Source organism: Euphorbia lathyris, chromosome 2, assembly GCF_963576675.1.
Source record: "Euphorbia lathyris chromosome 2, ddEupLath1.1, whole genome shotgun sequence".
NCBI lineage: Eukaryota > Viridiplantae > Streptophyta > Magnoliopsida > Malpighiales > Euphorbiaceae > Euphorbia > Euphorbia lathyris.
The window spans coordinates 141,007,905-141,033,717 of NC_088911.1; the positions used below are offsets into that span (position 1 = coordinate 141,007,905).

The 25,813-nt window shown below is 37.8% G+C and overlaps 3 protein-coding genes across 4 annotated transcripts; 1 reads left to right on the plus strand and 2 right to left on the minus strand.

Annotated features, from left to right (window-relative positions):
* Positions 1-1,795: 1,795 nt before the first annotated feature.
* LOC136217111 (uncharacterized) lies at positions 1,796-4,484 on the minus strand. Of its 2 annotated transcripts, XM_066003695.1 has the most exons (3): positions 3,598-4,484; positions 2,829-3,499; positions 1,796-2,753 (listed from the first exon to the last, which is right to left on the minus strand). In XM_066003695.1, exons 1-3 carry the CDS (start codon positions 4,472-4,474, stop codon positions 2,229-2,231), a joined length of 2,073 nt encoding a protein of 690 aa, XP_065859767.1. In that variant the 5' UTR covers positions 4,475-4,484; the 3' UTR covers positions 1,796-2,228. The 2 variants fall into 2 exon arrangements, with proteins under 2 accessions (XP_065859767.1, XP_065859766.1); XM_066003694.1 differs by having other exon boundaries at positions 1,796-3,499.
* A 1,762-nt stretch (positions 4,485-6,246) lies between these two features.
* On the plus strand, positions 6,247-10,839 carry LOC136220160 (probable GTP diphosphokinase CRSH, chloroplastic). The gene is made up of 4 exons (XM_066007897.1): positions 6,247-6,819; positions 8,043-8,975; positions 9,974-10,252; positions 10,341-10,839. The coding sequence occupies exons 1-4, from the start codon at positions 6,451-6,453 to the stop codon at positions 10,473-10,475; spliced, it is 1,716 nt and encodes a 571-aa protein (XP_065863969.1). The 5' UTR covers positions 6,247-6,450; the 3' UTR covers positions 10,476-10,839.
* A 2,990-nt stretch (positions 10,840-13,829) lies between these two features.
* On the minus strand, positions 13,830-18,487 carry LOC136220161 (CBL-interacting serine/threonine-protein kinase 1-like). The gene is made up of 11 exons (XM_066007898.1): positions 18,015-18,487; positions 17,746-17,808; positions 16,474-16,545; positions 16,254-16,361; positions 16,086-16,166; positions 15,816-15,995; positions 15,519-15,728; positions 15,323-15,427; positions 15,103-15,219; positions 14,869-15,006; positions 13,830-14,065 (listed from the first exon to the last, which is right to left on the minus strand). Exons 1-11 carry the CDS (start codon positions 18,213-18,215, stop codon positions 13,997-13,999), a joined length of 1,344 nt encoding a protein of 447 aa, XP_065863970.1. The 5' UTR covers positions 18,216-18,487; the 3' UTR covers positions 13,830-13,996.
* Between the last annotated feature and the right edge of the window lie 7,326 nt (positions 18,488-25,813).

Here is a 25,813-nt window from a genome sequence, read left to right on the forward strand (position 1 = left end):
CTCATAGTTAACGATTCTAGGCGATTAGAACCCTAACGTGTTCTCCGCCAATCAAGCATTCGGAATGCTCATCGGACAGGCTCTTCGATCACATCGAACGCCTTCCTCATCGTCTAACTCACTTAGTTAACGATTCTAGGCGATCAGAACCCTAACGTGTTCTCCGCCAATCAAGCATTCGGAATTCTCATCGGACAGGCTCTTCGATCACATCGACCGCCTTCCTCATCGTCTAACTCACTTAGTTAACGATTCTAGGCGATCAGAACCCTAACGTGTTCTCCGCCAATCAAGCATTCAGAATGCTCATCGGACAGGCTCTTCGATCAAATCGAACGCCTTCCTCATCGTTTAACTCACTTAGTTAACGATTCTAGGCGATCAGAACCCTAACGTGTTCTCCGCCAATCAAGCATTCGGAATGCTCATCGGACAGGCTCTTCGATCACATCGAACGCCTTCCTCATCGTCTAACTCACTTAGTTAACGATTCTAGGCGATCAGAACCCTAACGTGTTCTCCGCCAATCAAGCATTCGGAATGATCATCGGACAGGCTCTTCGATCACATCGACCGCCTTCCTCATCGTCTAACTCACTTAGTTAACGATTCTAGGCGATCAGAACCCTAACGTGTTCTCCGCCAATCAAGCATTCAGAATTCTCATCGGACAGGCTCTTCGATCACATCGACCGCCTTCCTCATCGTCTAACTCACTTAGTTAACGGTTCTAGGCGATCAGAACCCTAACGTGTTCTCCGCCAATCAAGCATTCGGAATGCTCATCGGACAGGCTCTTCGATCAAATCGAACGCCTTCCTCATCGTCTAACTCACTTAGTTAACGATTCTAGGCGATTAGAACCCTAACGTGTTCTCCGCCAATCAAGCATTCGGAATGCTCATCGGACAGGCTCTTCGATCAAATCGAATGCCTCCCTCATCGTCTAACTCAGTTAACGATTCTAGGCGATCAGAACCCTAACGTGTTCTCCGCCAATCAAGCATTTGGAATACTCATCGGTCAGTATCATAGACAAAACCCTATCTCATTCTCCGCTAAACCAAGCAATTCAAATAGCCTCAAAAACCTCGGGCAGACACAAAATACAGAAGTTTTCAAGACTTCACAACGCCACAATAAACCGGCGGAGTACAGCGATAACAATCTTACATCTCAAGCAAGGAATACATAAAAGTCAATACAAAGGCCGCTAAGACCACACCAAGACAAAAATCGCACAAGCAATTCACATAGGCTTCGGACGGTCGGGGTCCGGAATTTCCTCCTCGTCCATCAAATCTTGATACATCGCTCTCCAGTCCACGCACTCATCGGTGTTATGACCATTTTGCCTATGATACAGACAGGCTTTGTCCACATGGGTCACACGATGTTTGGGATTAGCAGGAACGGGACCCAGGCTCCCTTGCCTCGCAAACTCCAGGAAAACAACGCTTCGTGGTTTAAGGGGATCGACGAAAGTCGGCCCATAAGGACGCGAGGGGGAAGCATGGCGCCCTACCCGACGATACTCCACCTCATGGGGTAGATTCAACACCCTTTCCATCTCGTCCGCTAGAAGCCTCTTGATCCAAGAAAGATGCGGGTTGAGCACCGGTGCGACAGTCTCGTCAGGAAGAAGGTACCCGATGCCCTCGTGAGACCAAATTTTCTTTTCCGTGGAAGAATGTGCGCTGACAGCAACCTCACAAGAATCAGTGAAGGATCCGGTGTAAGGCATGGAATTCTCACTCTCCACTTTTCTCCTTTGCGGGACCGAATCCCGGTTCAGCCAGACAGGGGACAAGTACCTCACTTTTCTCGCCGCATCGTTCTCCTCAGACGGAGGGCAGTAAATGTAAGGATGCGGCATCGCTGATATGGCCTTCTGGACTTCCAGCACCCGAGCCAGATCGACAACATCTCGAAGCGACATTCTCCAAGCAAATTAGTTCAAGAAGGTAGCAAAGAAATAAAAACAAGTCGCCAACCCATATTACAATAAACCGACCCCTATTTATAGCAGGTCGAGGAAAAGACATGAAAGACTTCACAATGCACAACAATCACATCAAGCAGAGAAAACATCATTAGGTGCAAAAAGATATCCCAAAAAAGATCCAAATTGTACGAACAATCATTACATCTAAGAATTCAAAAAACAGACTCCCTATTACTTCTTAAAACGGCTGCAAAATTCAACAGCCTTTGCCTGGGTAGCTTTGTCATAGATGTTCGGAGAAAAAATCACCTCCGGAGGCACATTGTACCCCGCGGAATGAGCTGAGGTGATTAGCATCATGCGGTCTAATTTTACTAGTTTTTCCTCGCGTTGGCCTGCCAGAGCGCGAAGATCGGCAGCTTCTTTGCGTGCAGCCTCCAGTTGTCGCTTGAGAGACTCGTTCTCCTCGACCAGCTCTGCCACGCGTCCCGTCTTCTCCTTCATAATCTCTGCTACACGGCGAGTCCACCCAACGGCCATCCTTAGCAACACCCGATACGCACAGATCTCCTCGACATCTTGCTTCAAACGCTGCGAGAGTTCCACCCGACCGGCTGATTCTACCTTCAGCTTCTGACAAAACCGTTATCTCAGCCTCGCGACGATCTAGAAGCTCTCGCACAGTCGTCAACTTTTGGTTCGCCTCCTCAAGATCGTTGACAGATCTTCGCAAACCCGCTTCCATATCACGAAAAGCGTTTTCATCATTAACGCACATGTCGAAAACTCGGGTTGCATTTTGGATAGCCTGCAGGTAAGAATGAAGGTGAAGATAAGACGCAAGAAATAACACAAGGCTGAGAAAACGAATAGCAGAACTCACCACACCGAGGGCCGATAAGGTCTCCAGACCCAAGTTCATTTTCGAAACCCCATCCATCCGCTGTTGCTCACCAGGAACCCGGGCCACACGGGCCATCGCGCGAGCCAGGTCGGAGCTCATCATATCAGAATGCACCGACAGATCCATCACGTAATCCTTGAATTTGGAAATTTTCATTTCCATTCTCTTCACCATTTCCGGATGATCCCGTATCCGATCCGTCACATCCGAAGACATCCAGTTGGCACCATCAGAGCTAGGTTTCTCGCCACTTTCGCCGGCACCAGCGATTACTTCCTCAGCATTTCTCTCTCCGCCTACGTCTTTAACAACGGTTTTTCCATTGTCCCTTTTCCTTTTCCGAGCAACCATCCCACGGCTTGGGCTACCAACTACCTCTTCGTCCAAAGCAATCATCTCCACCCCTCCCGCAGGCTCCTGGGCAGCTGAATCAGTTACAGGTTTCCCCTGCGGGACATCAACCTCCCCGTCAGCACCTTCCCAGGCAGCGAGAACACCTCCCATGCTTTGCACCACTTGGTTCGCATCCTCGAGCGACGAGTACGATACCAACGACCCCGAAGCTCCTCCGAACGCCTCGTCAGCGGTCTCCAAACCAACGCTGAATTCGTTAGGGTCAAAATCCATACTGACACGGGGATCTCCTGGACCTGCACACGCCGAAACAAGAAAACATCAGACTTCTAATTAATAAACACATTTCATACTGCATAATTGACAAAGCAGAAAAATAATCCCAACCCCTCACCTACGATGGCAACATTCACGGAGATTGCCTCCAATTCCGCCAGCTCCCCAACTTTGAAGTTGTAGCCTTTTTTCCATTTCTCAAAGTCCGGCGCCGACCACCCTCTGATATCCGCCATTCGCCATTTATTCCAGATATAGTAGCCAGCAGCAAGGAAATGGCGAACTAGCTCGTCGACGTCCTGCTTATGATCTTTGTCTGTCGGGAGACCTTTCAAATACGTAACCAAGTTTTCCTCAAACGGAAGCATTGGTCGGGTCTTCAGCCACCGATTGGAATCCATGGGATCGTCATTCCACACGACCCGGAAGGGAAATTCTCCATCGCGCTTCCTCACTAGAAAAAAGCGGTGACGATATTCGGACAGTTTATCCTTCAAACCACCCATCACTCTGAATTTCTGATGGGAGAAGGTGACATGCTGCGATCTTTGCCCTTTGCTCGGTTTAAAAAACTCACGAAAAACTAGACCTGTGGCTCGGTATCCGGCGGAACGACACAAGGAGTAGAAGGCGACCATCATTCTCCAGCCATTTGGATGAATTTGGCCAGGGCACAGGTCATATTCTTTCAATACCTCCACAAAGAAAGGCAGGAGGGGAAGCCGCATCCCCGACTCCAATTGCTCTTCGTAGATGATGAGCTCGTTCACACAACCCGCATGGTGCGCCCTGGTTTCCTCGTTCAACGCCGCTAATTCATAAGGCTCCCCGAGTCGGTACACCACAGAGATCGACGGAAGGTCATCCGCAACAATTATACTATGAGCATCTTCGACAACAAGGGACTCCGGCCTCCTGGGGCATTTGACTCTTTCAAAACGCTTACCCTCGCTTCCAGTAGGACCACGGGCTCGCGTCCACACTTTTTTGCGCATTTCCTTGTAAATCGCGACGAGAGGCCGCTCTACAGTAATTAACCCCTCCGGTACGGCCACTACCACCTCTAACACATCGGCGGCGACACCCCCAGCCGGGCGATCAACGGTGGGCAGCGGGCGATCAACGGTGGGCAGCGGGCGATCAACGGGTAGTTTCCTTTTCTTCAAAACTTCACCCACCGCGCTATTCCCACCTACCTTTTCAGCTCGCCTTTTTCGCGACACCGACCGAGTTCGCACAGACTCTCGAAGCGTGAAGTCACCCGGGGCGACCGGCAGCAGTCTGCTTAGGGCTCCCCGTGAAAACCCCTCTGACATAATACCCCTACCCCGAAGTCGAAATAAAGCAAGAAAAACGCAGAAATCAAAGCTAAGGAATGATGCGACTAACCTCACCAAAGATACGACAAGTTTTGAAGCAAGAAAACTCCCGAAGAAGGAGAACGGATGACGGACGAACCGGCGGATCCTTGCCACGCGAACAGAAAGGTATGGGAGGACACAGTCGCAGAAAGCCACAGCACGACGGCACAAATTTCTCATACGAATTTGAAAGAAGAGATTTCGTTCCCCCCCCTAATATTTATAGTTGGGGGAGAAATCAAGACGCCGGCACAGTTGTAATTTCGCAATTAATGCTGGCGGCGCACGGGTGATTAAAAGAGCATAAACAATCAAGGCGGCACTGAAAATAAGACACGCATGCAATGAAGGGCCCTGTTTGCGTTTAAACACCAGGTGTCCGCATGCCGAGCGGACACATCCGCCTGTATTCTCGCATCAAATACTCGACTTGGCTCTTCGATGGGGGGACTACTTGATTCGGGATATGAAGAAAGGGCTGAAGGCCCAATCGGGCAGATGGGCCCAGGGCCCAAGCACCCTCTATAAAAACACAACTCACATTGAAGGAAAGGGGGGTAATCATTTCTGAACCATTTAGCACCTTACTTTGAATATATTCTTTTGAACCGCTGACTGTCTTGCTCGTCGGAGTATCCGCATGGACCATTCCCGGCGCAGGGACGACCCATCGGCAAGCTAGAGCCTCTCTCCGGAGATCAGGATCACGGTGTTCACATACCTAATTACGTTTTAATATTAACGTTTCAAAAAGACCGTTAGCGGTCTCAAAATAGAAATATTAAAGAATTAAAAGGGTTAAATCCCAAAAGGAGTAATTTAGAAAGAATTATTCTAAATTTAGTAATGGTTTGAAAATAATTTCATTGAAGGTACTGTTTTTAACTTTATAGTTAAAAATAGTCTCATAACGGCGGTAGCCCCGTCGTAATAGTACAAAAGACAAAAGAGTTGATTCTTGTTGTACCATTACGGATACGGCAAACCCACGACTGTAATGATACCATTATAGCGGTGAATCTTAACTTTATTCATTATCACGTTGAGAATAATTTTCATAAACTATCCTTTTAGGAGTTAAACCCGAAATAAAGTTGTTTAAAATGATAATTCCCATGAAATCATATTTTTTATTTTTCAAAAATCACAATTTTTGGAGTTCTATGTAAAAATTCATTTTTTCTTTCCTAATAAAACAACACATAAAGGACCTTAAAATAAAAAAATTTAAAGAATTAACGTTTCTTAAAATATCATCAATTCTTGTAATTTTTTATTTTGAAGCCGTCAGTAGTAATTTTGAAGCATTTATTGAAATTTAGTGGTCAAAATGTAAAATTAAGAGTTCGGTGGCCATAGATGTAATTTACCCAAGCTTTAGATATAGTATCAAAACATACAAAATAGAGCTGAGTCTGAATCTTCACTTCATCTACCCAATCCAAATTCTTCATTAACTTAATTTCATCTCCAACACCTTATCCTTGCCGCCGATTTTAGCTTCTCAGCGGATAATTTTTGAGCTGTTGCATCGGATTTCCATGGGAAATGCTAATGTGGTGGTCGGGGTCTGTAGATTGAGTGAGTGGAGTTGAAGTTGAGCAAGCAAAATGATGGAGCTCTCTCCTCCATTACCGGATCTACATTTCCCGATTCATAGAGTTGCAGGTTCAAAATGTTTGGTGGTTCCGGATCTGAGAACAAGTGGACGGAGGAGACAGAGAAGATGGGTGAATTCTCCGAGAGCAACAATGGAGGTGGAGCAAGCTGGAAGTGGAGGGAAGATGGTGGTGGAACTGATCGGAGCTTTTAATCAGTTGACTGAGAGGATGAATGTGCTATCAACAAGCTCTTCTCGGATACTTTTTAAAGCTCTGAAGCTTTCGATTCCTATTCTTCATAACTTACCTATCTCTCCTGATGGCCGTTCTCCTCTCTCCAAAGCCTTATCTGTCTCTCTTCTACTTGCTCATCTTCAGGTTTGTCTCCACTTCTTACTTTCTCCTACCAGTTATGATTTTACCCTCCTCCTATGTTGCACGGAAACTGATATAGACACGGAAACAGACATGGAGAAACGTTTTGATAAATACATGTAGGAGCAACTATAAGAACAGTTAGATTTTGTCGAGTATGAATTATCATCAATTAAGAAGTTTGAAGTTAATAGGAAGTTTCAATTAGCTAGAATCATAGTCGGCATGGATATGGAAATGGATATAGATACAGAAACAGACATCGAGAAACGTTTTAATAAATACCTATAGGAGCAACTATAAGAACAATTAGATTTTGTGGAGTATGAATTATCATCAATTAAGAAGTTTGAACTGAAGAGGAAGTTTCAATTAGCTAGATCATAGTCGACATGGATATAGACACGGAAACAGGCATCGAGAAACGTTTTAATAAATACCTATAGGAGCAACGATAAGAACAATTAGATTTTGTGGAGTATGAATTATCATCAATTAAGAAGTTTGAACCGAAAAGGAAGTTCGTAGTCTACATTGATATAGACACCGAAACAGACATCGAGAAACATTTTAATAAATACCTATAGGAGCAACTATAAGAACAATTAGATTTTGTGGAGTATGAATTATCATCAATTAAGAAGTTTGAACGTAGAAGGAAGTTTCAATTAGTTAGAATCATAGCCCCTATTGAAATTGGATTTGGATTGTATTTGATGGCGAAAAGGTATCCTAAACCAGAAAAGGTTTTCCTATTTTCAGTATTTACAGAAACATGTCTGTAATGGTTTCCGGGGCGTTTTTTTTCTGAAATGCTACTGAATGTTGCTTCTGAAATAGGAGACTCTCAATTTTGTTCTCTCAAACGGTACTGGTTCAATTTTTTGTTCAATTTTAGACATGTTAAGGAATTGGCTCTCTCTGAATAACAATCCAGATAGCATCATTTAATCAAATTGTCGGATTCGATAACTTCATGAAATTTTAGTAAATAAGTTTGTGTTTTCATTCATTTAGTCTAATGTAGTTCATTGTTAACAGCCTTATGCTTATCTAGAGCTTTAGAACCTAAAAGCTATGTTGCACGGAAACTCTTCTTTAGCAGCGTTTCTGCATTTTGTATCCAGTTCCATTTCAGTTTCTTTTTCGTTTTCTAGCTATAATTTTTTAGAAATAATGTTTGTTTCCGTTTCCGTGCAACATAACCTAAAAGTTTAAATATGCAGATGGATGCAGAAGTTATTTCAGCTAGCATGCTGACACACGTTTTTGAGGCTGGCGCAATATCCATACAGGAAGTCAGAGATCGTTTAGGTACTGGTACCGCTCATCTACTACACGAATGCTTACGTGTGAAGAACATACCGTCAAGAGTTGAAGTTTTGGATGATGACAGCGCTGCTGCATTAAGAAAGTTCTGCCTTACCTATTACGACATTCGAGCTGTGATTCTCGATTTGGCTCGCAAGCTTGATATGATGCGGCATTTAGATCATCTGCCTAGATATAAGCAATTAATGCTATCTCTTCAAACTATGATGATACATGCCCCATTAGCTCATGCTGTTGGAACCACCTATTTGTCGTTGGAGCTCGAGGATCTCTCCTTCCGCTACCTGTTCCCGTACTCCTACCTCTATGTCGATACGTGGTTACGTAGCCATGAGACTGGAAGTAGGCCTCTAATAGATATTTACATTGATAAGCTCCATGAGTCCCTAACAGCTGATCCTATCTTATCAGACATGGTAGAGGATGTCTCGGTTAAGGGGCGTTATAAAAGCCGGTTCAGCACTATGAAGAAGATCTTGAAAGGCGGACGGAAGCCAGAAGAAGTAAATGATATTCTAGGCTTGCGAGTCATACTTAAGCCCCGGTCTGGGGAAAATATGGCAGCAGTAGGTGAGAGGTCGTGCTATCGAACACGCGAAATTGTACGATCTTTGTGGAAAGAAATGCCACAGAGAACAAAAGACTATATTGCCAGGCCGAAAGCTAATGGATACCGGAGCTTGCACTTGGCAGTTGATGTAAGTGAGAATGACAAGGCCAGACCGCCGATGGAAATTCAAATAAGGACCACCGAAATGGATATGCTAGCGGTTGATGGATCAGCGTCTCATTCGTTGTACAAGGGCGGTATTACTAATCCTGAAGAGGTTCGTTATCTAATTCAATAAGTGTAATTCTTTGCTTTTGGCTTGTTTGTTTGATAGACCAAGGAACCCGTTTCCCACTCCGACTCCAGCTGAAATTAACTGAAAGTACTTGAAACTAACTGAAAGTACTTGAAAATATTCATTTGTGCAGACCTTATCACTGCTATACATGGCATGATAGACCAAGGAACCCATTTCCCACTCCGACTCCAGCTGAAATTAACTGAAAGTACTTGAAAATATTCATTTGTGCAGACCTTATCACCGCTAGACATGGCATGGTAGACCAAGGAATCCATTTCCCACCCCGACTCCAGCTGAAATTAACTGAAAGTACTTGAAAATATTCATTTGTGCAGACCTTATCACCGCTTGACATGGCATGATAGACCAAGGAACCCATTTCCCACTCCGGCTCCAGCTGAAATTAACTGAAACTACGTGAAAATATTCATTTGTGCAGACCTTATCACCTCTAGACATGACATGATAGACCAAGGAACCCATTTCCCACTCCGACTCCAGCTGAAATTAACTGAAAGTACTTGAAAGTATTAATTTGTGCAGACCTTATCACCGCTAGACATGGCGTGATAGACCAAGGAGCCCATTTCCCACTCCGACTCCAGCTGAAATTAACTGAAAGTACTTGAAAGTATTCATTTGTGCAGACCTTGTCACGCTAGACATGGCATGATAGACCAAGGAACCCATTTCCCACTCCGACTCCAGCTGAAATTAACTGAAAGTACTTGAAAATATTCATTTGTGCAGACCTTATTACCGCTAGACATGGCATGACAGACCAAGGAGCCCATTTCCCACTCCGACTCCAGCTGAAATTAACTGAAAGTGCTTGAAACTTAACTGAAAAATTAACTGAAAGTACTTGAAAATATTCATTTGTGCAGAACTTATCATCCCTATACATGGCATATTCTTTTATTTCAAGAAAACAACTTTTAAGAACCCGATTTTGTTGTTTAATATGCGTACAGGCAAAGCGGCTCAAGGCAATTATGATGGCAGCAGCAGAACTTGCAGCATTACGTCTTGGAGATCTTCCATCTGCTAAAGGTATTGAGATTGATCAGAAAGAGAGAGTATTTCGTCTTTTCGACAAAAATGGCGATGGACGAATCAGCATTGAAGAACTCATGGAAGTGATGGAAGAACTCGGTGCCCCAGGAGAAGATGCACGAGAGATGATGCAACTCCTCGACTCAAACAGTGACGGTTCTCTCAGCACCGACGAATTCGATACCTTTCAGAAACAGGTGAAGTATATAGTGTTCTTTTCCATTTTGTCTGTGTGTCTGTGAATGTGTTTGTTTGAACAAAAATATCTCTTTTTCGCGTTTACAGGTCGAATTTATGCGGGTTTTACGGGATAGAGATGATCAATACAAGACTATGCTAAATGAAAAACTTGAAGTATCAGAAGAAAATGGTTTGATTCAGGCATTTGGTAAGGAACTGAGCAACAGGCTTGTAAGATAGGAGCTATTTACTACATCAAGGTTTACCTACGACACCGTTTTCGGGGACGGATAAGGGGGCTTGAGCACCCACTGGTCGCTTGAAAACACCGAAATTCTATGGAAACTGTGTACGGAGTTTTAATATTTTTTGTAAAAACACTAAAAAAATATCGATTTAACACTCATAAATCACGATAAGCATCTCCTCTCAGTGAATTCTGAATCTGTCACCATCTGTATTATTCTTTATTGCATACGGCTCACACGTATGTTTGTATACTGGGTTGTAGAAAACTTTAGTCTGTAACAGTAAGCATATGTTAAAGTCATGTAATTGTAAATTTGATACTAATATAAGTGTACATAGTATGAATTATTTCTCCCATTAGGTTCAGCTTTGTTATGTATATGAAAATACAGAATATACTGTGTGATTTTCTATTTTAGAGAGAGTCACTCTTTCATATGTAGTAAACCGTCATGCAGGACGGGAATAGATCCGTATGTATTGGATTTTTATCTTACTAAGAAGTCATAGTTTCTCTCTCCATTTCTATGTGAGATTCAGTTCAATTCATTTTTTAGAGTCGCTCATTGTTCAGACCTTTTACATTGATGCCACTCACTCCGGACTTGGTTGTTACAGGCCCACCAGCTTTCGGTTAGTTCGTCTCCGAATCACACATCGTAGGTGAAGAACTTGGCTCTGATACTAATAGTAACGATTTGGTCCAATATCATGTAGATATTATCTGCTTTGGTCCAAATCCAACACTTTGGCCTTCATGGCTTTAAAACGCATTTGCATAAAAGTTCAGATAGCCCTTCAACTTGCGTAAAATATTGTCAATTAATCATCTAGTTGCAAAAAAACTAAGCTACAAACAAAAGATGAGTTGCACGCAACTTAGAACGTTATTGCATAAGAGCATCTCCAACAGACTCTTAGTTCACTCCCTAAAAATAATATAAAAAATTGACTCTTAGTGATTTAAGAGTTACTAATACATATCATCTCCAACAATCCTCCTTGTATTCACTCTCTATTTATTATTTTATTATTAAAGTTATTAAGTATTGTTATATTAACCAATAGTGAAAGGAGAGAGACAAATCAATAATTAATTATTATTCTATCTACCAATAGTGAAAGGAGAGAGACTCCTCAATAATAAATTATTAATAAAAAAATGAGTTAAGAGTCACTAAGAGGTGGAGAGAGACTCTCTATTAATAGAGAGGATTAGGAGGCTCTTAGTTATTTGAGGAGCCACTAAGAGGCTGTTGGAGTTGATTTTTAACCCTCCCTCTTCAAATTTTAACTTAAGAGCCAATTTAAGAAGTTGTTGGAGATGCTCCAATTCACATAATAGATTAAAAGCAAAAAGCATAATTAAGCTCCTGAACTTTACATGTTTTGAGTATCAAGCCCCTAATCAATTATTTTTCCACATTGAGGTCTTGATCATTGATTCTATTATGGATTAGACCCTTATTTAACTTTTTCATCGAGTTTAGGAGATAAAGAAGATCGATTTGGCGATTCTAATGTTGAAAATCACAAAATGGGAGAGGAGAAAATTGAGTTTGGACTGCATACATCGTTAGGGCGATTCGACTTGTTGACATGGATAAATAAAAATAAGAATTCTTTGACTATGAGAGATAAAAATTAAAAACTAAAACGAAATTATATAAATTAATTTCCAGTATATTCTTCAAAACTCAATTTTCTCCTCTCCCGTTTTGTGATTTTCAACGTTAGAAAACTCGATGAAAAATTCAAATAGCGGCCAAATCCATAACAGAATCAATAATCAATGGCTCAGTGTGGAAAAATAAATTATCAGAGACTTAATCCTTAAAACAGTCAAAATTCAGGGGCTTAATTATACTTTTGCCTAGATTAAAACATAAAAAGAAAGTTCTTACTTGCTTGTAAAACTTGTATTCTCTATACCTCGACCTTAATTGTTTTTACTTTTTTCAAGACACGTGAAACACATCTTTTGTATGTAACTCACTCCATGAAGAAGGTTCTCTGCTCCTGTTTGGGTGACTCTTTGTTCCCGACGGATAAGCGTGCCCGGTTGGCGACCATATTTCCCACCTAATATTTAGGCTCTTACATGGGCAAAGATTGCTTCTTAGTTCTTACTTTTATTATTACACTTCCTTAATCCTTCCTACTACTCTGTGCTTTCGTCTTATTCTCCAAATTTGCTGGTGGCCAGCTATCTAATTCAGCAGCCAATGCAGAAGTCGTCAAAAGCCAAGGATTTGATTTTGAGTTGAGAGATGAGACTTTGTAAGTTATTTAAGAGATTGTTCTTTAGTCTTCATTATATACTAGACATTGATTTGCCAAGGTCTTTCGGAGGAGTTCTTATATTAAGCACACGGTTTTCCATGTCACTTGGAAGACCCAATTCATATTTGGACAAGTGTATTGTGACCACATTTAATAACTAAAATAGTCGAATTTTCTATAATAATGTGTGTGGATCCATGTTACACATAACAAAATATGTATGAGAGGTTTTCCAAGTGACATGAAGAACCGTGTGCTTCTAATAATTCTCATTTCGTAGTGTTTCTTTTTATTTGGTAGTGCTCAAAAGAACCGTTTGCTTGGACTGTTTAGTTTCTCGAAATCAAAAATCCATTTCGATTTTTTCTAATTATGTCCCTTGAACTTTTTTGGCTCGCCGAGCATTTTTTACTGTTTGGATGCTGTTTACAACAGCTCAAAATCAAAAATCCATTTCAATTTCCCCTAAAAAGTTCCCTGAACTTTTTTTTTTTCTGGCTCTTTAAGACCGTCTTGGCACTACCTAGACTGTTTGAGCAGCACCTAGACAACAATCGGAGCTAAGAACTTTTTTTTAGCTTTATTTTATTTTATTATAATTTACATTTAAACATTATTTGATGGTTATTGATGAATTATAAATTGTTTCGGTTATATTATTATTGAAATATTAATTAATATATTGATAATGATATATGTTATAAATATACGTGTTTTGCTATATCAAATCATTTCATCTTTTATTTTTAGATAGTATAATATATATTTTAATTATATTTATATAATAATCTATTTATTAATAAATTCAAATCCAGTTCATCTCTGAAAGCCTTGTCCACCCGATTTCCGTAATAAATATTGCGTTTATATAATAATCTATTTATTAATAAATTAAAATCCAGTTTATCCCCGAAAGCCCCTGTGGACCCGATTTCTGTAATAAAGAAGCATACTTCTATATTGCATATGAAAAACAAGCATTGCTTCCCCCATTTTCCAGTACAAAAGATTCTAAAGTACTACCTATCACCTTGTTCATGAAAATGAGTATGGAAAAAAAGAGGAAAACAAAAAGATTTTTTTATTTATTCCTGAAATCTACAAAGGCAAATGTGTTCTCATATATACTATAATACAGATATTTACTCAAGGACAATGATATAAACAGTGTTTAAATAGATTTCCCTTGAAGGCCAAGAGCTTTGGGTACCTAATGGTTTTGCTGATATTCATACTTTGGAGGTCAACAATCCCGGACACGACGGGACGCTCAGATCATTCGACAGCTTTTTACACAACTGCATTGGAATGCGTGTAAGTGTGAGATAGAATTAACTGCAAAAAACATGCACATATAGGGCAATAAATGAGCCGAGCTGCTCATGAGCAGCTTGGCTCGTAGGCTTGCGAACAACCTCTGTTATAAGCTCGTGAACAAATTCATGAACAAGTTCAATTAAAATATTCACGAACAGTCTTGACAGAGGCTTGTGAACAAGGTCGATAGAAGCTCATGAATAATATCGAATATTATTTATATTTAATAATTATAATTTGATAGTATATGGCTCATTCTAAAATTCTTTTGTTTGATATTATAGTAAAATATAAATTAGATTAGGAGGATAAGTAACAAATGTATGGTTTTTTTTTCCGAATCGTCATCAGATCACTTTATATCTTCATCATATTCAGTTCTCCTCCTCCCATTCCTCTTTTCATTTCTGCCTCTCTCTTCTCACACTATTTTTTTATTTAATGACTAAAATGAGGTTTTTAATGTTTATGCATATAGAATTATATTATTTCATTTGCTAAACATGCTATTACTTTATTTGATATTGTTTCGTTCGTGAACACAATAAACGAGCTGCTCGCAAGCAAGCTCGAGAATAAAAGAAACGAGCAGCTTGTGAACTAAGCTCGTGAACAAGATTCACGAGCTGGCTTGTAGCAGCTCTTGAATAAACGAGCTTCTAAATGAGAGCCGAGCTCAAACAAAAATTTGAGCTCCAACGGTTGGCTCGAGCTCATTAACATTATGACAAGCCGAGTCTAAGTAGACCAAAGCTGGGCTCGACTAGAGAGAGAGAAAGAGTACCTGTCTATAAACTAAAGGATCTCCATATGATTTTTGGAGTTCAACTACATGTAGATATGGACTAATTTCAAACACCTCCGCAGCGACGGAAAGACTACCCGAATTTCTTAGCTCCTTGTTCTCGTGCACTACTTTCATCTGTATAAGGATCAATATTAACTCGTATTCATATTAACGCGCTGAAATGAAACGAAATGTAATGTAACATAACAAAATGTAAAGATAAAAACCAACCCGTCCGTTTTTCTTCTGTATCCGAAATCCCATTTCGGTTACTATGTATTCTATCTTCTCAAGCAAATCTTTCATCGAATGATTGGACGTAAATCTGATCTTCCTCTCAGAAACATCCTGTAAACATCCATAAATGCAAACATAAGTAAATACGTATGGTATGACAGAGACGCAAGTTAATTTTACAGATGTATGAAACTATTGATATATGTTAAGTCACCTCTTTCTCAAAGAAACCGGACAGGTCTAGACATGAGGACATCCCGATCAACTGAAACGCGTTGATAAGAGGAGGCGATCCTGGACTCCTTTCCGCATCGAATGACTATACCATGAAAACAGAGAGATCCTGTTAAGTAATTGCTGTAAAGCACTGATAAAGGAGTGATCAAAATAAAAGTTTTGTTAGTTCATACCGTATCATGAATTGACAAGGCTTTATTATCATTGCATATATCTTCTTCTTCTGCAGGATCAGTAGGAATATACTGCTGCCTAAACCATTCATCAGCTTTAATGCCTTCCATTGTTATTCTGGTAACTGGGTTCGGGTCAAGGATTCTCCTGATCATGTTTTGGGCACCCCGAGATAGCCATTTCGGAATCTGAGTGTCTCCCTTAAATATCTGAAAATTATCAATTTTTCCAAATCAGAAGGTTTGAGTAAAACATCAAAGGTGAGGATAGAAGAAAATTTATCAAATTATCAATACCTTTTGATATAGTACAGCGAGATTTCTGTCGTCGAAAGGGAGATACCCGGTGAGAATAACATATAGAATAACACCACAGGACCATATATCTGATGTAGCACCATCATAACCTCTATTTAAGAGGATCTCAGGAGCAACATAGTTAGGACTTCCACAGGTTGTATGCAGTAAACCATCATCCTAATAATTCAGATAAATTTAGCAAATGAATCATCTGTCACTGCCAGAAATGAAAACATTTCGACTACCTAGTTTAGTAAGGAAGCATACCCTAAAATGCTGGGGTAAGGCACTGAGTCCAAAATCAGATATCTTTATATTTCCTTTTGCATCAATAAGAACATTCTCTAGCTGCAAATTCAATGTAATAATATATCTGTCAGAACACAGGACAAACATTCATGTTTACAATGAGCTTCAAGAAGTAAGGAAAATTACCTTCAGATCCCTATGGAAAACACCTTTGTTGTGACAATAACTTACACCGTCAATCAACTGCTGAAAAAGCTTCCTACCCTCAGCTTCTGTAAGCTTCCCCTTGGATGCCTGTAAGATAAATCATGAAAGAATGTCAAAGCTAATATAATCAATTTGAACAAACTTGTTCTACTTGCATGAATCTCATAAAATAAAGACTAAGATGAGTAAAGATACTCACTATTCTGTCAAACAATTCTCCACCATTTACATATTCTAGAACCATGTAAATCTTTGATTTGCTTGCCAAGACCTGCAATTTTGCCATAGAAATCAATACACAATTATATTGACTCATATGTTAACCTAATTGAACGTGTGTAAAAAGTATAACCATTTAAGAACAAACCATGGTCAAAATTGTATTTCCATCCAAAGACCATTACTTCAGAGTTTCATGCATATACAAAACGTGGTTAAACCCCAAGATGGGCCAGAATAATTTCCAATAAGGTAATGAATAATTCCTTTACAAGGTTATTTTTAACTGCGTTAAAAACAGCCTCATTATAGTAATGGTCTGTCACAATGATATAAAATAAAGTTATAATCCTATTACAGTGGACCCACCATCATTATGGCTATTGGACTATTTTTAATCTACATACAGAGTAATAATCATTGTCAAGTTGAGAATAATTGACTTTAAATTACACTTTTTTGGAATTTAACATGCAAACGTTTGGTGTGCCATAATTAAATTTCTTATAACTACCGTTATTTTCCATATCCACACATAAGATTACACAAAAACCAAGGTCCTCAATTATTTGTTGTGGAAAAAAAAACATGGTGTCAAACACACCATGATTTTTTATAATTGGAAAAGAGGGCCCTAATAATTTAGACCATAATTTGAGATCTAAACAGTATGCTACAATGGCGTCAATTTTCATCCAAACGGGACCCACTAGTCACTATGGAGTTTGTGGCGAGGACTGGACGGAATAATCAGCGGCGAGTAAAAACCCAAATTCAAAACCAACACTATCCACCACATGCATTGCTTCACTTACTGCAAGCCCTACCCCTGGCCCCCATGGGGCCATGTCCCCCCACCACCTACGGAAACTGCCACTTTAGCTTTCTCAGCCCAACAATTCAACTTGATTCATACATATCTTCATTTATTTCAAATCAATTTTCTCGTCTGTAAATGCAAGGAATTACAGAATATTTTAATTGTGTATTCCATAGATATATTCATTTGTTGGTCAATAGCCGTCCAACCAAATCCAGGTCAATTTTGCAAATATAATAAAGAATCACGAAAGTTAATTAGCTGTATCTGTGATTCTATGGCAGCCATGTTTTCTGGAATATTATATGTGTGAAATTTTAAAAAATTACATAAACATTGTAGGGAAAACAGAGTTGGCGTTGCAGGTAAAGTATATTCGATTCAATTAACATCAATAGAGAAATGAAGAAACACGACGGGAGAATTACTTACCTCGTGTAATCTAACAACATTCGGATGTTTTAGAAGCTTTAAAGTTGCGATTTCCCTCTTTATCTGCAATCGATTTGGATTGAAATTAATGCCAAACGAAGAACAAAGAACAGTCGATCATTTCACTAAAATTAAATAAAACAAAGAAGAAACTGCACGGAAAGTGAGCAGGAAGCTGAAAGCACGAAGAAGATGACAAAATAGCAGTACGCCTAAAGCGTGTTGAGTTGAAAAACAAAAAGTCATAAGACAAAGGAGGGAAAACGAACCTGATCGGAGATCTTGAGATCGATGATCTTGTTTTTCTCAAGGATTTTAACAGCAAAAGCGAGACCAGATTCAATATTCTTAGCTAATTTAACTTTTCCGAAATTGCCTTCTCCGAGAGTCCTTCCGAGCTCGTATTTACCAAGTCGCATTCCCAATCCTCCGTGCTGTTTCACCCTCTCTTCTTCTACCTTACTCACCATTCACAACAATTTTGGCTCAACAAATATCGAATTAAGCTCACCAAATATCGAATTAATCTTAATCGCCTCTTTATATGTATGTGTATATATATATATATATATAGAAACTGATTAATCTGTTAACCAGAAAAGAGTACAAAACAAAGAGCTCAAAATGGGGGGGAGCTAGCTAGCCGCCGGAGGAGCTTTCTCAGTTTTCAGTTGAAATAATATGGAAGTTGTAACTATAATCTGATCTCTGAGATGTTCGCCCTCCCGTTTGCTCTTGTAACTCTGTATATATATATAAGAATCTTAACAAAAATGATTAATTAAGATAATTAGAAATTAATATAATCTTTATCCGTTTGGGTTAACCCCGCACGTAATATCATGTGTAGTCAAGAATTGACGCTTTCACCCTTCAGACGCCACATCTTCCATTAATTAATTATATTAGGTAAAATGCATAATTAAGCCCTGAACTTTGATTGTTTTATGAATCAAGCCCTTGATTAAATTTTTTCACAATTGATCTCTTGATTAATGATTTAGTTATGGATGTGGCTCTTATTTAAATTTTCTATCGAGTTTGGACGGCATGCGCCGTTAAAAGATTCAGTTTGCTAACGTAGACATTTTCACTGCCATGTGGACAAATGAAAAACTAAGGGCATGTTTAATTTACCTGTTGTTTGTTGTTTGCTGTTACGATTTACTATTTTCTGTTAGAAAATGTTGTTTTTCCAAAAAATAAAGATTCTATGTTGTTGGAAAAAGTTATTTTCATGTATAAAAAACAAACAATAGTTATCTAACCAAACACTTAAAACCCTCGCTTTTAATATGAAAAAATAAACAAGATGAGAAAATTGAGGGGGTGTTTTGGTTGCTGCTTTTCGACCTCATATTTGCCTTTTCACTTTGAAAATGAGAGTTTTAGGTGTTCATATCCTGTTTGACTTTTGTACCTGAAAAGTAGCTTTTTATAAAAGCAGGAAATCCGTGCTTTTTGGAAAATCAGGCTTTTTCAAACAGCAAACAATAAACTGTAATATGAAACAACAAACAGCAACAGTAAACAGTAGGTAAAACAAACGGACCATGAGTAAACAAACACCCTCTAAGTTTTTTGATTTGGGAGAGAGTAAAAAATAAAAAGAAATTATAGAAAACGATTTTCAGTAGGTTCTCCCCAACATGGAGATCGAGCTTGGAAAAACATACTTGGCGATACTGATACTGCAAATTGCAAAATGGAAGAGAAGAATATCAACCTTGAAAGAACATACTCGAAATTGATTTCTGCAAAAAAGAATTTAATTTTTACTCTGTATTTCTGCTAGTCAAGAAACTCTTATTTGTATGTGTTTATGTCAACTGGTCGCATCGCTGTAACGGCGCATGTTGTCCAAACATGAAGGAAAAGTTAAATAAGAACAAATTCTATAACGAAATTAATGATCAATAGCTTAATATGAAAAATAATTGATTAAGGGGTTAATTCTTAAAACACATCAAGTTCAGGAGTTTAATTATATTTTTTGTCTTATTATTATTTTTTAAAGAATTAATTATTAATTATTTATGTATTCTTATTTCATATTCCATCATTATTTCCCTTCCTTAATTATTCTTTTTTATTATTATTTTCTTTTCAACTTTACAATCCTTTACGCCTCCTTCCTATTCTTTTCTTTTTTTCAATACTTTTTTTTTCCATAATTTAGCTTGCTTGAATTTCTAGAAATCATTTGATTCCTTTGTTAATATTTCCGTCTTTTCACTTTAGAAGAATACCTTCTAAGGGTCTGCTTGGATTGAGGTTAGTGGAGGTTAATTAAAGGGAGATTATTTATGTAACCTTGCTTGGGAATGAGTTTAAATGGAGGTTATTTTTCTAACCTTGCTTAACCTTGCTTGGGAAGGAGTTTAAGTTTAAATGAGGGTTAAATGGAGGTTAAAAAACCTCTCATTTCAGTCCCACCAAATTGGTGGGATCTGGAGGTTCTCTAATCTCCCCTCCCTTCCCTTCCCCTCCCTTTAATTAACCTCCCCTCCCTTCCCCTCCCTTTAATGAACCTTACGAAACTTTCATCCAAGCAGACCCTAACTAGAGCTGTAAATAAGCCCTGACACGTACCAGCGTTCAGTTGAATTTGAACACGGTAAAATTTGGCTCGAAATCTATCGAGAATAAAGTCGATTATAAGGTCACGAGTTCAAGTCTTAGGAGTGGCCTCTTGTCAAATAAATTGGTTGGGGAAGACTTGCCCTCAGTACACTTTTGTGATGGGACCCCTCCCCAGACCCTCATTCAACGGGAACGCATGGTGCACCGGATCGCTCTATGGTCGTGAGTAAGCTTGTTCGGTTATTTTTTTAATAATATTTTTTTATAAAAATAAAAATATAAAATAACGTAGTTCTGCGTAAAATTTAGTTTTTGAGATATCAAAACTACATGTACTTCTGACTTTGATTGGTTGAGACCTAAATCTAACCGCCAAAAAACTCTCGTCTTCTTAATTCAAGTTTTGGAATTTTCTTCCAGCTTTTAGCCGAAATATAAATCTTTTCTTTGCTTTCTTTTGCTTTTTCATTACCCAATAGATTTTTTTTATTGTACTATGGTAGATTTAGTGGTTTCTTATTTATTTGTAGTTTTTTGTTTTTTCTAGCTTTATGGGTGGTTGTTGAATGTCTCCCTATATGGGTGTCGTCTATCTCGTTATATGGGTGTTATCATATTTTCTTCCTGAAAAAACAAAAGAGTCGTCTATCATCACATAGATGTACTCATTGAAATATCATGAAATCATTTCTGGAGAAAACAACTATGAAGTCGATTCTGAGTGAAGTGTGTTTTTCATCGTTGTGTCAAAAACAATTTCAAACACTGTCTAATATTGCTCTATCACGATCTATGATATTAAAAATACAGATTCAAGCTTCTCTAGTATATTTCTAGATTGTAACTTTTTATTACTTATGTCAAGATGAGCTATTTTTCCTATTAGTAAAATAATTATCTTTCCTTTCAAAACTGTATGCAGTTTTGTGTTAAAGAAATTTCAAATAAACATAATTAATTAGATGTTCATGAGTGAAATTCATACACAAAATTAACAAGCTATTCGTGAACACGCTCACAAGTAGCTCATGAATAGGATGTGAACTCGAACTTAAGTTTAAGCTCGAACTTGTTAATTAATGGCCTCACAAGCCGAACATAAATTTTACAAAGTTGGATTCGATTATAACTCTACTTCTAATTTATTCCTTAAATGATTATTATCTTTTAGGTTAATTACAAATAACTACCATGTGGTCTAGTCATTTGTAGATCGGTACCTGTGATATTTTTTTTTACAAACGCAACCATGTGGTTTGTAAAATTTTACATTTTAGTGCACTTTGTCAGAATTTGGTCGATAACGACCTCGAAATAAAAAATTTCAAGAGTTAAATGATATTTTAAGTAACTTTAATTCTTCAACATTCTAGGTTTGCGGTCATTTAGGTGGTGTTTTTTATGAAAGAGAAAGATAATGTTTAGAGAGAGAAAACTCCAAAAATAATGATTTTGAAAAATTAAAAATATAGTTCCATAGTAAATATGATACTAACCCACTTTAATTTTTGAAATTTTTTATTTTGAAATCGTTATCGATCAAATTTGACACAGTAAAAAACATATAAAATTTTGCAACTATAAATCTATATTTATAAAAAAAAAAATACCACAAATACCGATCTATAAATCGACCAGACCACAAAACAGTATTTATAATTAACCCTATTTTTTAAAATGATTTTCCATTTCTTTAAAATATTTTATATTTTATATCAATTGCGCCGAGTATTGACGTGGAATATTATTGTCAATGGACGGTATTAGACTAATATATAGTCAAACACTTCAACAATTTCAGCGGGTATATAGTTTCATTATAAATACTCATTAATTGTTGCTTATCTACATTTTAATTTTAATTTGGATAACCTATCAAAATAGTTTTGAGTTCTTTCAAGAGAGTTAATTTATTCTTCACTTATAAATATTATAATTTCATTTTTAATATCTTTTTAAATTTGTAATTGAAGGCTTCATTAATAAAATGCAAAAAGATTAACAGTAAAATCATGTAAGCAGTTGGTTTAAAAAGTGTAAAAAAAAAAAAAAAAAAAAATTAAGACATCATATTAAAATATAATATTTTATTAACTTAATCATTCACATCTTTTGTTTAAAAATGCTCCAATAATAAGCAATTTTAAAAGTTATCACAGTGATTCTACAAATTATTACTTTATATATAATTTATTTTAATTAAAAATATGAGAAATAGACTCATAAAAAATATGCACCAATAGTAATAAAGTGAATCACTTTTTTAATATTAAAAAAAGTTTGACAACATTAAAGCAATGTTACCAAAAAGTGGCAACCTTATTTGGCACCCACCATAATTCCAATAGTAGACACCTTTTGAAAGTTGTCAAACCCAATGCACATCATTTGACACTCTTTTAAGTACTCTCTATTGTGGATGCTCTAATGAATCAATTTCTGTTAGTGAAACTTTTAATTACGTGATTTCATAAATTTTGAAACTGAAACTGTATTTTGTTGTATATATAGATTAAATTAGCTCTCACCCAAGCTATTATCATTTTCTTATACTAAACACGAAAGAATTTAAGTGGGGTTAAGCACCCAAGGACGGAATTAGGGGGGCTAGGAGGGGCTAAACTAGCCGCCAAAATTTGGTTGCGCAAAAATTTCGAGTTACCATCTCTTAGTCGTCAGAGACTCTTATGATTACAATTTGTAGTTAGTTTGAAGAGTTCATGTAGTAACAATAGATTGATAATGATGACTTCTTGGTATCTTTTATTGCTTTTGTAAATTGAAACGACATTGTTTCATCTATTGAAACGCATTGTTTCACTTACTGAGTAGGGAAAAAACGCAATCCCCACTCCCTTCCGTTAAGGCATTAGTCCAAATAAATTCAATTAAATTTGTTTTTCAATTGAGCAGAGGAAAGCACCATCACATCAATCTCGCTCATCGCCACTCTCTATTGCTTCCCAACACTTCTCCATCGCTCATCGCTGCATTGAGTCAGTTAAAATTACTTAACCACCTTTTAAAATAGCATATCATAGATGTTATTACAATATATGTTCAATGAATTTATACTAGTTATCATTCTTGCAGTCATTTTGTTACTAATTAGTTATAATGCTAAATGACCAAGTAACCAGATGAGTTATATAGATTCTACATTCTTGAATAATGCATCCTAAAGGAATAGCTTCTTATTTTGGATTGTTGTTTTCGGCTAATGTCGTTATATTCCACGGGCAAGGCTAGGTCGACCACAGCCAGACCGAGATCTAAAAACCATTTCCCTTTTCTCGCTCATGGCACCTGCAAATATAAGACACCAAATGGTGCAAAAGTTAGAACTATAAGTAAAAACAAGTGAAGGGCCCGTCTACTTATAGAGATCATTATGAATGTCATATTCCACCATTTGGGAGAAATTTTTTATTACAACTTTTGACATCTTCAAGAAGTTTTGGCTTTTTAAGGGAAAACCTCGTTTCTTGAGCACCTTTGCTACATGTTGCTTATCCAAGTTGGCTATCCTGGGGAGATCTCCACCCTTTGCATATCCATTGGCACTCATCTACGAATTCATCCAACACATCCTCTATCGATTCTCGACAAGGATGAGGCATGTACTTGATGCCTGATAGCCACTCTTAGGTCTTGTTTTAAGCTTTGAGTAGAGCCTCTTTAGGCTTATGGGTACTTGGGTCTAAGGGTGAAGGGTTACAGTTCGTAGGAAATTAGATTAGCGGATTTTAATAAGAAGGGGAAACTATTTGTCTTCCAATATGTAGCTAACATGAGTTTGTGTTCTTCGTAATCGTAAAGAAAGTTTTGTTAGAGCGATAGTGAGTCTGCATCCTTCGCGTTGACAATACTAATACATGGGGCTACATGTTGAGACCAAATAATGGGTCCTATTTGGCTTTGAGTTATGTTAAGATCCGAAAGAACTTTTTAAAAGAACGATAACAAAGAAACTCGAAACCCTCGCATGAGATGTCCCTCATAAAGAATGAAGGTGTTATTGGACAATATTCATTTGAACCTTAATCCTTGGATACTAGCACATAAGCCCATTAAACTCTATATATAATAGTTATTAAACCCACATCCTCTAGGGTCACTATGCTAGCGACTTCATCAACATGAAAGAGTTTTTTTAAGGGGTGTAGGGCGATGGTAATGTTTGAATCTACTACCTAACATACTCCAAGGTTTTGTTTTAATACACAGTTATCATTTGGCATCTTCATATAGTGTGCTCAGGTTAACGTTAGCATCCTCAAAAGCACGAGAGTGAAAGAATTCTTTTGCATACTTAACCATGGTTGGAAAGGACGTCTTTAGTTGTGCAGTAATCCTTAATTTCTTCGGTTTTTCGACAGAAGGATTTCTATCTTCCTCACTAGAATCGTTAGTCCCAAAAATGTCTAATGAGGAAGAAATTTTGGGCATCTCACAGAAAATGTGATAGGAGAGCAAACTCTTAGACTCTAAATAAGGATGACCAACTTAGTAAACCTAAATGGGATACGATTGAAATAAAAAAAATGACCAAAAGAAAAAAAAATACATAGAGAAACTAACCTAAAGATAAGAATGTTCTTTTGTTTTGGGATTGAAATGCGAATGCTATATAGTCCTTAGACTTTATATTCAAGAACCACTAAATGCGAAAAGGTTATTTGTAATGTTATCAGACCGGGACTGGACCGAGCAGTCCGACTGGTCACACCTGGAACCGGCCAAGTCTTCAGTCTGGATCATGTTGGGTTTGTTAATCTTTAAAACCTGATAAGAATCGGGGTGAACATGAGACCTGAGGTGACTCCCGTTTTTTTAAAATTAATTAAAAAAGTAAAAAAATGAAATAAAATCTATTATTTTTAGAAGTCTTTGGATCTTAAGTCTCATTACTTTTGTAATTCACTCACTTTTTTCTTTTTACCTAAATAATAAAAAGCTTAACTTTGAAATACTAATAGTTTGATTCGCAAATTGTTGTAATCAGATTGAAACATGGTGGTGATAAATTCATAGAGCTTATTAGGTTACAGTTGAAAAAACAATTTCAATTCCAAGTGATGTATAACTGGTTTATAATTTTAAATTAACTATATATATATATATATATTATTTATTATGTCATCCGGTTTTACCAATCCGAGTTATTTGATTGAACTAGTGACCCATGACCCAACTATAAATCTGATTTGATGTTCGGTCTAGTTCCGACAATATTGGTTATTTGTGACTCAACACAAGTCTATATACCTTTCACCACTATAGGAAATCTCTAGTTTTGCATTAAAGGTTACACAAGTGCCGATCAACAACAACTAAACCTCGAGATAAGATCAAAGGAGAAACGCCATTAGTTGTATCTTCACATTAATGGTCCAAATAAGAGTAGAGAAAGACATTTGTTTCAGCCAATCTAGATAGAGGCTCAATTCGTTTGTTGATTCAAGTCATGTTGAGTGCTTCATAC